At 35.7% G+C, this 13642-nt stretch overlaps 2 protein-coding genes across 5 annotated transcripts; both read right to left on the bottom strand.

Annotated features, from left to right (window-relative positions):
* Nucleotides 1-40: 40 nt before the first annotated feature.
* On the bottom strand, nt 41-5521 carry LOC117638219 (glutamic acid-rich protein). Of its 4 annotated transcripts, XM_034373350.1 has the most exons (7): nt 5363-5521; nt 4766-4945; nt 4512-4679; nt 4138-4324; nt 1399-2506; nt 418-1052; nt 41-325 (listed from the first exon to the last, which is right to left on the bottom strand). In XM_034373350.1, exons 4-6 carry the CDS (start codon nt 4213-4215, stop codon nt 568-570), a joined length of 1671 nt encoding a protein of 556 aa, XP_034229241.1. In that variant the 5' UTR covers nt 4216-4324; nt 4512-4679; nt 4766-4945; nt 5363-5521; the 3' UTR covers nt 41-325; nt 418-567. The 4 variants fall into 4 exon arrangements, with proteins under 4 accessions (XP_034229241.1, XP_034229240.1, XP_034229242.1 ...); XM_034373349.1 differs by having other exon boundaries at nt 4138-4679; nt 5094-5521; XM_034373351.1 differs by having other exon boundaries at nt 4138-4679; nt 4820-4945.
* Nucleotides 5522-7110: 1589 nt separating this feature from the next.
* Nucleotides 7111-13182, bottom strand: LOC117637268 (serine/threonine-protein kinase MHK). Its single transcript, XM_034372117.1, has 18 exons — nt 12937-13182; nt 11893-12228; nt 11720-11798; nt 11353-11421; nt 11136-11225; nt 10833-10971; nt 10634-10736; nt 10378-10430; nt 10122-10188; nt 9670-9781; nt 9526-9591; nt 9366-9434; nt 9204-9261; nt 9012-9116; nt 8278-8312; nt 8116-8161; nt 7647-7722; nt 7111-7450 (listed from the first exon to the last, which is right to left on the bottom strand). Exons 2-18 carry the CDS (start codon nt 11898-11900, stop codon nt 7321-7323), a joined length of 1305 nt encoding a protein of 434 aa, XP_034228008.1. The 5' UTR covers nt 11901-12228; nt 12937-13182; the 3' UTR covers nt 7111-7320.
* Nucleotides 13183-13642: the final 460 nt, after the last annotated feature.

Genomic DNA, 13642 nt, shown 5'->3' with positions numbered 1-13642 from the left:
GTACAACTATAAATAACCAAATGCCACCAAGAAGTTCAAAGGAGACGAATGATAAGCAAACTAATATAAAAAAATTATGTGGATTGTCCCCAATTTTCATTATGTCTCAGTAAAATGTAAGAAAAAATTTGGTGCCACAAGGCCTACAATGGCAATGTGGTTCTCCTTTTGGTGGTATATGTTTAAAACCTAAGTTTCTACCTAACAAAAAATCTATACCTATTAACCTCTGAACATTCAACTAAACTTATCCCTCCCTCTTCACCAGCCATGGGAAATGTATCTGCTGATAAGGCACAAAAAACCCTGCTTGCATAACAAAGCCCTGAAAAAGATGCACCACAAAGCAGTTAGTGTACATAATGATCTGATCCTATGTAAATCAGATGCAAGACAAGAAAGTTAGAACAATCATACCTGAACAAATCTAAGGCAGATATCAGAAAAAGATGCAGTAGCAGACTAGGCCTCAAAACCCAGAGGATGGTATCTTCTCATTAATGCTACTTTGGGTTCGCAGATGCAGACACTTGGGGGATCATAAAAGGAAGTCAAACCTACTCAATATCAGTATGGGATGACATATGGCAGAGCATAAACATCCAGAGACTCTATTTGCATAGCTTCTGCCCATACTTGGGGAGTCATTTCAATCTCAGGGGATCCCACTTTGGGTTTCTTTGACCCTGAACCATTGCTGCCGAGCAGCCATTCCTGATTGTCAAGATTGGACTGATCCGCCATCTTGGGAATGGAAAGTATCTCACTCAGATACTTGGAATCAGGATGTGGTGGTTTTGCAGATGCTCCACCATTCTCATTAACTTTAACACGAGAAGATGATGGCTTTGTTGAGAATGCATTGAGTTGTTCAGGCCCTCTCAAACCATTAATTCTGTGTTCCTTGATATCTGCTTTACAATCGCTGGCTGCCCCCTGTCCCTCTGATAAAAACTGGAGAACAGTTTGGCTTGGTTCTGATTTCCTCCCATTTTCCACTACTGGGTGAGAAGAAACAGATCTTGGCAACTTATGAGGCAGAAATCCATTTTCTGGCATAAAGTTTAAAGAATAAGGTACAGATAAGATTGTATCCCTCAATCTCAACTAAAACAGATGTATATAAATTTCTTTTCTTGGTAAGCATGTCTATAAAAATTATAATCGCAAGAAAACTGTTATTCAATCAGTAGCTTGACGTTTTGGCAGAAAAGTATTTGGAGATTAAATAAACATGCAACCTATATAACAATGAGCGTTTAGGAGCTGGAACATCTATAAGTAACATAGGCCTCTATTACCATCCGGGAAGACACACATCTATATGTGTTTCCACTCACTGAATGGAAAATAGAATCCCTCAGTGTCATTGTTTTTGCAAAATAGGAAACGACTCACCGTGTAAATATCCATTCATCTCAAGTTCCTTGCGTTTGCCAAGAATTCCCCCAGCATCAGAGTTCTTGCTATTCATCTGTAAAAGGTTTAATGCTTTATTACTGAAAGCATCTAGGGATTCCTTGCCATTTCCTTCTAGTTTAGGCTGTTCATCGGATGGTTTGTTTATCACCTTCACCTTCTCCTTCTTCTCTTTCTTCTTATCCCTGTCCTTATCCTTCGATTTAACTTTCTTCTCTTTATCTCTCTCCTTGGGTTTATGACCTTTACTGTCATTATCTGTGTTTTTCTTCCGATCTCTTCCCTCCATCTGCTTCTCAACATCCTTCTCAATTGGCTTAGCAATGCCTTCAAGTCTTCTTTGCTCAATGCTAGGGAAGTTTTCAAAAAATGCCTCCGCTGAACATTTTCCCTCGACATGGTTTCTTTGTGCATTGGCAGTCCTATCATCTTCTTTCTTATCCTTAATTCTCTCTTTTTCTCTGGACTGAGTTGACAACAAAGGTTTTTTATCAGAAACCATAATCTTCTGAACAACCGGACTTCCTGTTGCTCTTTCACTATTCCTATAGACTTCCAGTTGCTTCTCAATTGGCTTAGTAATGCCTTCAAGTCTTCTTTGGTCAATGCTCGGGACATTTTGAACAGTTTTTCCCTCGATATGGTTTCTTTGTGCATTGACAGTCCTATCAACTTCTTTCTTATCCTTAATTCTCTCTTTTTCTCTGGACTGATTTGACAACAATGATCTTTGATCAGCAACCAAAATCTTCTGAACCACCTGACTCCCAGTAGCTCTGTCATCATTCCTACATCTCCGATCCAATTCCTGCACGTATTTATAATCCTTGATGTCAACATTATGGAATCCGTTTGGAACATGATTCTGTCCATTATAAGTCTCTGGCTGCCCTTCAATTCTCTTCTCTTCTGATGTCCAAGTACTCCCATTATCCCCACCCCTTTCCTTCTTGTCTTTGTGCTTTTCTTTTCTGTCTTTCCTTTCACCATGTTTTTCTTTACTTCTGTCTTTATCCTTTTTCTCTTTACCGTCTCTTTTCTCTTTGTCCTTCTTATCCTTTTTATGCTTTTTCTCCTTGTGCTTCTCCTAAAAATAATATCCCCATGAGGGGCAGTGTATTTAGTAAAAATACGAAATAATTCATAGAAACTTAAAGGAAAACAATAAAAAGAAGCACATGTTAGTACAAAATCCTCCTGAAAACAAAGAGTGAGAGACACAAGATGCAAAACACTGCTAAGGGTAGTATGCTGGTCAGAGTACTTATCCCTCAAGCTCAACGCTTAGGGTCAAGTTGCTACACCCTCACACAATGCTATGAGATCTTGCCTAGTTCCTTTTTTGAAGAGCTATTCAGAACAAGTCCCTTTTTAGCCCTTTACAAGTTTTTAAAATCACAAAGCGTACGGCAGTTGTGAAACAGGATCCCTTTTTTTTTTTCCTTTATGTTTTTTAGTTCCTCTTCTTTTGCTTTGATAGACATAAATATAATAATTTTCACACCCAAAAAAAAAAAAAAACAGCAGAGAAAATATTTTACACAAATTAAGAGACACCTTTACTTTCTATTTTTTTCACAGTTCCTATTATTTTCCTTCATGTATAATGAACACTACACAAATGATGATGACAATGACGTGTGAATACAATATTTATAAATAAAAAAAATGAGATAGCAGACACAATATGCCAATTTGTAATATCAAAATAATGATATTACCACATTCAGGGAATTTGACACTTCTTGAACACTGTCGACAGAATTTTAACAAAACAAAGATGAGACACAGTTTACCAAACAAGAATTCAATGTCCTTCCAGGGTCCAACCATCACACTATACAGGTGTTAAAAATTCTTTAAAGGAACCTAGGGTCTAAGCTAATATGACATGTTCAACCAAGGCAATAAGAATTGTTTTTATGCAAGAGCAGATTAAGAAAGTATCCCATCAAAGTTATTATGAAGCACCATGTCCCATTTTATCATGCATGCCAGATGGGTGCTTGTGTATGCAAAATGTTCCAGATACTCATCCCGTACCTATACCGTTTCATGCTAAACAAAAAAAATTTACACATTATATAGGACCAAGAAAAGAGGATAGACATTTTACTAACAAAAAAATGGTTACTCATGCACTGGGAGGGAAATTCAATAGAGTTGGGCCACCCTACGTGAGAAGTGCATGTAACAAAACTAATCCCACAAAATGATAATCATTTGAGTTAAAAGTCAGATAGCAACCAATTGCTCTCACCTTTTTCACATATGTCATGAAACCTTTATATGCTTATTATGGCATGAATCTTGGTATCCAAGGACTTTCTCATTGAAAAATCATATTTTTTTCTGCTCAGTTTCCTACATAGGATGTGTATCATAACACTTTTAAAGTACTAGGGTAGACTGAATATATTTCATGATGCGGTCAAAACTAGTCTCTATGACAATCTTGTCATTCAAGACAGTTGCAAATTTAATGTGCCCGCCCCTCATAATCTTCCTCCTAAGAGTACCCCATGACTTCATCAGTTAAAACCTACATAGATTTAAGTTTCATGGCCCCGTAGCACAGCCTCCAAAAGTTAAAATGACAAGGAAGCAACTGATGAAAATCCAACACATGCATATAAAAATGCAGGGATTAACACACAAGAACTCATGAGAAACGAATGTAAATCAATTCTGCAATGATAAAAAGGAAAATATGTAGACCTTTGCAAGTAAGTCTATATCATTGATTCCAACTTTCTTTTCATATCCTGGAGGAGGAAATGGAAAGCAGCGAGACATTGCACGCAATCCTTGAAATGGAAAAGTGGGATCCGTCCACCAGCAGAAATGCTTCTCCTAGTTTCCAGTACTGTTGTTCCAACACAGGAACAGAGCAGAAACAATGCTCCTGTCCATGCACCATGACCCCAAACTCATTTCCAGCTTAAAAATCACTCCATGATCTACTAAAATCAACCCAAAGCCAAAACTGATGATAACCAATATGCAAGATCTCTTCTTATCACAGTGTTACTTCTAGGATTGCACAATTTATGAAAATCTGACACAAAAACTAAAAGTATCCAAAGGCTCACATGAACTACTCCACTATACCAAACTCTGTATTAGTTCATCTCTATCTATCCAGATAAGATAGCATTCAATCACGCTTATGTCCAAGCAACCGATTTGTCGACAAATTTAGAAGTTCTGCAGCAATCTGATCCTCTGTCTTTCTTACTAGGCCAATAGAGAATGATCACCTGCTCATCAGCAAAAACCAACATCAGGAGCATGTCCTGACTATAAGGCCAAAAATTCATACAACAAATGCAACACAGACCACAACCTTGAAAACGAAAGAATCCGTGTAATTTTAAATGGAACACAGATAATCCTCAACTTTTAAATGGAAGCCGTGTAATTCCAAGCTTCGCTTTCTATTTACAACAGTGAATCTTCTTACAATGACCCCTAATACTATAAAAATCACAATTCGGGTTTCTCCCAGTGACGATTTGGCCAAACCCTAGAAAAATCACCAGAAGAATATGTCAGACACAAAACCCAGTTGCAAATAAAGACTAATTCCAAAAATTTCAATCCAAAAATACATGAAAACCCATAAAATTAAACTAAACCACTAGAATCCCACGAAAACAAATTAAGTTGCATACTTGGTATTGAGGGTTTTGATTTTGATGGTTCCAGAGAGAAAAAAAAAAAGAAGAAAAATTTCACGGGAGGGAAGATAAAACAAAGAGAAGAACTTTTGGTTTTTGCAAAGTAGACATTGTACATGAATAAGAATATGAAGATCTCATTCCAAAAAGAGAGAGAAAAGAAAAGAGGGATTTATCAAACTCTCTCTTTTTCTCTCTCTCTCTCTCTCTCTCTTTCTCTGTCCAATCTAGCTATGTGTATGTAAACATGTATGTGTGTCTACCTCTCTATCTTTGTATGAGTGTGTATTTGTAAATGGGTTTTGTGTACGTGAGAAATTTCAGATCTTCAAATTGTTTGTTGATGCGGGGTGATTCTCAGGGAAGAGGGTTTTCTCTCTCTCTTTCTCCGAATGTTCTCAGTCCTCTCAAATCCCCTTAAAAGGGAAGAGAAAATAGAGGGAAGGGCCAAAGGGGAAATGGGGTATTTATAAAAGAGGAATGGATATACGTGTCAAATAAAAAGAAGAATCCAGACGCCAGACATATCACAATGGTAAAATATGGTTTGGTAAAATTAACTTACCCTTTTTCTACTATATGTTTGAGTTTAATATAAGTCATAGTGTAAATTAAAAAAAGAAGGAATTTTGCACGCATGTTATCAAGGTGTCTTGAAAGTTCGAATTTGAGATTACTGTTCTATAAGACCCCTTTTTATTAGATTAAATCTCGTTGATCAAATAAAAAAATTACTTTATTAGTAATCACACAAATTTACTATGTATTATAATATTAATGAATGACATAATTGATATGTCTATAACAGAAGAAATATTTTAAAATATAAGATAATAAATAAATTCACATTTTATAACATGAATAAATTAATAACACCTTGTAAGGACAACCTTCACACCAAAAAATTCTTGAGTTTTTTCTTTGAGTTTGAGGTAATAAATGTGTTTTTTTGGCCAAAGGTATCAAATGTTTGAAATGATGTATTTGCTTCTTCCACAACAAAGCCACGTGTGCTTGCCGCCCATTTGCAGTCTTTATGTGAAGCAATTCGGCAGCGTCACTTGTCTTGTTTTGCTTTTATCATCACATCTCATCTTCATCGCGTGTCGCAATCTCAGTGCGTGTCCACTTAAACATGGCACATATAAAATACCAACACAAACAAAACGATTGAAAACTGAAGAACTGATGCTGAACATGGCAACAGAAGTTTGTGAATTTGTGAGATTTGCGGCTATCAAAAATTGGAGGCAAGTATGGCAAGAGCTTGCTTGCTCTTGCATTAAAAGTAGGTAGCATAATGTTAAGATATTGCATCCTATAAAAATACAATATTTTTTGTCACTTATTGAGTCGGTTTTAATGTTGTCGTATTTATCATCCTAATAATGTTAAAAGATATTTCAAATTTGAATATCATGTTACACGTTAATAAAAGAAAGAATCATTTTTGTTGGCCTACATTTGTCCCCATTAAAAGTGGAAAGATTTATTTGCAAAAACTGATTGAGTTTCAGTTATGCACAGAATTTGTCAAATGATAATTGTTCCTTAACAAATTGGTGCACACGTTTACTTTCCTGTTATTTTCACCCCTTTAAAAGCTGTCATTGAAGATAGTTTTTTCGTGGGTGTAAATATTCTCAATCGTCAACTGTCGTGTGGGTCAAGGCACGAGAATCAACACAGACTACTTGATGTCGAACGTCACTAAACCAAGCATGTTTTGGGGCACAAAATCAGGTAAGTTGCAAAAGTTTGTCAAGGGTTTGAAGCAGAGAACTCAGTGGGGGCAAGCTTGCAGAGTATATAGCTGCATATTGGGTTGAGTGGCTTTTTTCTTTTTTCTTTGTTGCTGCCTGAAACCTTTACAGAATGCAACCCTCTCTTCGGATTCTAGAGAGTATTTTATGCTAATCATCAAAATTTTCACATCACAAATGTTCAAGACACCGATGCTCGAGTAAAAATTCAAATAAATTCAACAAACCAGAAAAACAAGCACATGGTATTAGGGGAATGCATATGTTTCGAAAATATATTGAAGATTGACTTTTCAATATTAAAGAATCAGAGAGAAATGTTTTTAATAGACTCTACATGTTCATGGTACAGTGACAGACTATATGACAGTGTCCTCAGTAAAACTTTGTATTAACAGATGTAATAAATTACAGCCTCGCATTATTCGGTGAGAGACGAGTTTATTAACTCAATTCATTCAGAGGCAACGGCTTTGTGGGAAGGAAGAAGACATGGCCAACAATGGACCATCTAAGATGTTAGGCTGCAACGATGGGATGGAGAAACCAGCTGATTGTGGAACTCTGACTGATGGATGTTGAATTGAACTGCCAGAAAGGGGTGGAGATGAGTAGATATCATGTTAGTAATGTTCATATGAAAAAAAAAACTTATCGACCACAAGACAACTATTGTATCAGCCATAGCTTCTTGGTTTGTCACGTTTTTCTTTTGTTTCTTCCATAGGTAAATTACATAAGCACAGAGCAGATAAGTATAGTCCATATCGGCACATGAACTGACCTGAATGATAAAGAAAAGGAAGGCTCTACTGGGGCACAGATTCCACCTTGATCAGGAGGCATTAGAGACCAAAAAACTGGAGAACAGTGACAACAGTACATCAATTTCAAGATAAATGAAGCTAAGAAGAGAAGGCAAATAGTTTTTTCTTCCGTCTTCCCGAAGAAAGATGTTAAATTTGATCCACATGACCATCTTCGTCTTACTTATGGTTAGATTCATTTGCAGTAAAAAGGGAAAAATAATCAGTAACCAAGTAAAGAGATTCTGAATTTTCCCTGGCATTTGAGCAAACTGTCCAAATAATTGGAGGCTTTAGAAGGAGAAGAAAATAAGTTTTCTTCAGAACAACTTGCCAGAAATTTTGCTTGCACAAGTGTATAAGTAACCATTAACATATTTCTCTTCCTAATTAAGGTAGGCCCACTAATCTGAAAGGATGATATTAGAGAAAGATGCAAAGAATTACCAGATCGTCCTGAATGATCTTCCAATCCAGAGCAAAATAAAGAATCCTGCATAAAGAAATTAACAAAATTCATACCACAATAAATTATCTAGCATTAAGGATCTAATGCTACAAGATGCCACAAAACAAAAGCATCTCTAGAAAAGAAGCCCATTCACTCACCTCTTTTATATGCTGCGATACATCATGAACCACATCTGCATGCAACAATTACATAATAAGATGAATATATTCCTCCAAAAAATTTATACATATGAAAGAAACCGAAAAATAGAAAGAATCTACAAAAAAAGGGGGGAAGTCCAGATTTTCCAAAGATTATGACTTCTCAAATAAATCCTTGAAATGTGATGGGAAATCAATTCTGCTGAATTTAGAGGAATAATCAATACTCTAGTTATGAAATACAGAGGAGAAAAATGGAAGCATCTCCGGTCTAACACAAATGATGACATTTAAACTTGAAATCCCATATCCTAAAAATAAAAAAATAATGATGCATGGGAAAAAAAATTCACTTCAAATGCGTTATGTGAATCAAGCAAAATAATGTGCTACGAGGTGTTGAAATTCTTTCATTTCAACAGTCCATCCGGACTTGCTAAGCAAAATCGTAATATATCTTAAACTTAGTGGTCGAATAGTGCCAATGCCTAAAGCATGAAATGAAGCAGGTTCTGGGCCAAGAATGCTACCCTGCTGAACCTAAATGGATGAGAAAAAAGCTAAAACAGAAGACGTGGCTTAGGAATGTGCCCAAAGCATGCAAGGCACAAATTGCAATTAAACCAAAATTTTGTGTCATAATTGTTTTAGTTTTCCCATTGACATCCCTGTCCATCCCTAAAATAACCAAATCACTGGATTACTAACACAGGAGGAACAACGATATTTACCAAATTCTGGAACACTGGGCTTCACAGCCAGCGTCAAGCCAAGAAAGCAGTCCTCAGGTTCAGCACCAAAGTCTGATAATTTCAACTCAAGCGTTGGCTTTGCTCCTGTGAAATAATGCAGGAGAATAATTAATAATGGACACTAATAAGGGAGGTAGGTACACAAGAAAAAAGGGGAATGGGAAACCTTACCCATGATACTTAGCTTCAGGTCAAGTGGATCACGGAGTGAACGAGGAACCCAGCCAACCTATCTATCTTATGTTAGTAAGATGATCAAATTTATAAGATTGCAAATTAAATAAAAATAAAAATAAAAGAAAAGCAGAGAGGAAGAGAAGAAGACTATGTTACATGGAAAAAGGGATGTTGTAATGATTCATCTGCAGCTGGCCTCCTTGACGGATCCCATGAACATAGTTGCTGCAGACAGTGAAGAAAGAAAAATATATAAGCATTAAACAAATTTTCCTAGGAATTACTAATGGAAGAAAATTGTAGAAACAACTCTCACTTGGATTAAATCAATAGCTTCTGGGCTTGCGCTTGGAATGATATCAGAGAGGTTTGCAGGCAAGATCTATCCAAAAGAATGATACAGTGAGTTAAAGCCAAGAAATATGAAAATTGCAGTAAACAGGTCCATGCAAAAGCTTGCCTTTTCATAATTAATAATGCCACATAATCGAGAGGCATTTGTCCCATCAGCGAAGATAGTCAAGTCTGGAGTACCAAGCACACAGCATATCTTGAACAATTGGTCTATCTCACTGTCCATTGAAGAACTCGTTTTGTAAGATGTAAATAAGAAGTTCTCCCACGTTTTTCTTATTTTGAGTCATATCATATGTTTAATTAAATCTCAAACTAATGAGGTCTATGACTCAAAAGTACTGGACATGTTCCAAAAGTAAAATACCAGTTAAAAATACAAACAAATTCTTCCTCGTTTGAACCAGCTCAATGCACAGTCAAAATGTCAAAGAAATAAAGCACACCAGGACAGGCAGTAATAAATGGACTTAATTAGAGGTCAGTGCAAAAGAATAATTTTTACACACATTTTTCTCACCAAGACCAAAAACAATAAATGCAGGATGATATAATCACCTTTCACCAGGGAAAATAGGGGACAAATTGAAAAGCTCAGCTAGGATTGCGCCAGCTGCCCACATGTCTGTATATTATTCATTTGTTAATCACCACTTGAAGAAGAACAAAGAGATAATAAATCTCAAGCTTGATATAGGAAAATCTTGTGCAGCCTAATCATAGATATGGCAACACCAATAAAAACCTCAAATATTCTTAAAACTTTTCATAATGAACAGAAGTACAATAAAGAACTAATAAAGATCGAGCTTACCAACTGCAGGAGTGTATAATTTGGACTGTAACAGGACTTCTGGTGCTCGATACCTAGGATGCCCACAAACGCCATAAAATGTAAAAGATAATCAATATGCATAGCTCTGCCTGTGCAACACACTCGGAGACATTCACGCAGACACGTGCATGCACACAATAAGATAACACGATTTAATAGGAATGCCCCTTCCCCAACTACCATACACTCACAGATGCACAAAATAAGATACTGTGATTGAATATGATTTACTCACCAGCGAGTGGAAACATATTCAGTATAAGGAGGAACCGATGATACTTCTCTAGCCAATCCGAAGTCGGCAATTTTAAGAACATCATTTGTCACCAGCAAATTCTCTAAGGGGGAAAAATGGTCTTGCTGTTAATTTCTTTAGATAAAATATTTCAAACCACAGAGATGCATGAAAACACAACACTGATAATATGTTATACCCGGTTTTAGATCTCGGTGAAAATATCCACTTCTATGGAGGTGATTAAGTCCGTGCAGCAATTGAGACATAAAGCTACGAATCTCATCCTCTGAAAAGGGTCTTCTTTGTTCTTTCATTATTTGGTATAGATTATAGTTCTGGAAACATGGAACTTTGGAATCAAACACATATTACATGATGAGATAAATTTGATCAACTGGGGTTCATCAACTTTCAAATAAGAGTGTGATATCATTTTGCATGAGATATACAATGAAAATAAATAAACCACATAACAATGAGAAGGCAAAAGGTCTCTCACCATGTACTCAAAAATGAGGAACACCTCATTGTTTTCCCTGACAACCTCCTTCAACTTTATGATATTGGGGTGATTTAATTTACGGAGTACCTGGGCAAAGCATTTGACTTATCAATCAAAACAATGAGAAGGACTTATCTATTTGATTTAGCAACCTGCAAAATGTGAAAGCTCATATTCAACAATATTGAACCATTAAAATTTCCATGGGAGATACCTTAATCTCTCGTAATCTCCAGTATTCCTCCCAGAAAAAGAACTTCCTCTTCATCTTTTTGACTGCAACCTGAGGTCAGAAAAATTGAATAAAACTAGGATGGATATGTTTATGTAAAATTGCCCTACCCTACACTCCTAACTAATTCACTCTTATTACAAAACTAGAAATAATACTTGATCTTGATTTCATCTTCCGCCTCAATATTTCTTTAAAATGCTGTTATCAACTCCACACAAAATTAAGAATCATCAAAAGTATCTGATCCAAAAGTTCACAATTTGTTGCAAAACTAAATAAGTTGAGAGGTAAAAATCGAATATATAATTATGAGAAAGATTAATTTCTTTTGTAAGGAGAAGCATACGATCTCATTTGTTCTCCAATCACGAGCCTTATATACACTACCACAAGTGCCATCACCAAGCTCCTCCAAAATTTTATATCTGGAAAAAAGAATTCAGATAGCAAAAAACTATAAGAATAAAAATTGTGAACCTTTTGATTTTATACAATTCAATGCATTTGAAAGCAACTAACCTTTCCATTATTTAAATTGCAACAGATTATAATCGAAAATCTTTCAGTGGAATTTAAACAGCCTCCAAGAAGAGGTGTCTATGCTGTCAACACAGTTTTGGTCGTTGGCTTCTAGATATGGTATGGTGCTTACGTCTAGCATCAAGCATTTGGCATAGTCATGAATCAACTTGTCATTGTAGGAGCGGTTCACAATCACCAAGAAATCTATCAACATTTTGCAACCCTCCACGTGAACTCCAGAGACCAAGCATTAAACTTAGCTGAAGAGTTTTAATCCATTTTCTTTACATCTGCTTCACTTATACCCTCATATAAAAAACTGGGGCTGTTGAGCTGCAGTAGATGGTAAAGAAAAACAAAATTAATTTTCAACTCTTAACAAATTCAACCATTCAACATGAAGCAAAGATCATGTCTTTTAATAGCCACCACAACTGATCACTGTTTTCCTGTATGGTCACCACAAAGGAAGCAGACAGAAAGAAAACCGAACCCAATAATTTCGTTGGGCTTGCAAGACTAAATCTTTTTCCCTTCGTTGTTCTAATCTTACATGAACTCTGCAATTCAAAATTTTGATGCTCGCCTCATCCTACTTTGTTCAAAGATCAAACCAAGCATTTTTTGAAAATGACAAATCTATTAGAGCTATATCCCCTCCCATCAATCCAAGTCCTAAACATGAATATATACTCAATTAGAAAAGTAAATCAAATACCCTAAAGAGAATCAAACTTTAGAATATCAGTTATAAACATAAAGTATTTGTTTACGGCACAACAATCATCTCCACTCATTTAAGCCTGGTTCGACTACACACTCGGGAGCTAAAGCAACAAAGACTAGGACCCAGAATTCTATTTTGTTTCATTTTCTTTCTCCTTTTATTCCTTCATTTCTTAAGAACCAACCACAGCCTAAAATGAGAACCCCAAGTGGTATTTCAATCTGCAAACAGCTAAAAAAACAATCAAACACAAAGCCTGAAATTCAGAAAATTATAGAAAGAACAAAAAGAAAAATGAAAGAGACTGAACTCACAATTGATGCTAAATTGAGACAACCAGAGAAACTTTACGAGCAGGATATAGATCAGCAATGCATAAAGTTTTTCTTGGAGAAACCAAGAAAGAAAATTTTAGAGAGAGAATCTTCGTTTGAGAGGAAGGGAAGCTTCAGAAAGAGAGAAAATTTGGATTGCTGGTGAAGCCATGAGAGGGAGAAGGATTCCGCATAAGAAGCAAAGAAGAAGAAACCAAGCAAATTATTAAAAAAATACGAAATTATATAAACTATTTGTTTGTAATGATTTTATCGGTTCGTTAGATCATTAAAAATTAAAAATAGAAAATGCTTGGTTTACTCGTGGTGGGGAAGGGAGGTGGTCCCGCGCAATTGCCCAAAAATTGTTGTGGGTCTTTACCTCGAGAAATTATACAATGACACTGTGGTACCATGTCAGCATGTACATTTTCCATTCAAATATAGCCACATGTATGTTGTTTTGACAGCTGGACTCATCAATTTATTTATATAAATAGAATTAAAATTATACTTTTTAGACTTATCCTCCCCCTCTTTTTATTTGAATTGTTCTTAACTTTAAAGATTTTAAATAATAAAAAACTAAAACTCATTTTAATTGACTAAAAAAAAAAAAAAAAAAAACTCTCATTTTAAAGAATCCTTTTTAGAAAGAAAAGACCATTTAAAGAAGTGAATTAAAAATATTATATTCTAGATTCTT

This window comes from Prunus dulcis, chromosome 8 (assembly GCF_902201215.1).
Source record: "Prunus dulcis chromosome 8, ALMONDv2, whole genome shotgun sequence".
NCBI classification, from domain to species: Eukaryota; Viridiplantae; Streptophyta; class Magnoliopsida; order Rosales; family Rosaceae; genus Prunus; species Prunus dulcis.
Note: the sequence above shows the minus strand (reverse complement) of the source record. Positions and strands in the feature narration are given on the sequence as shown.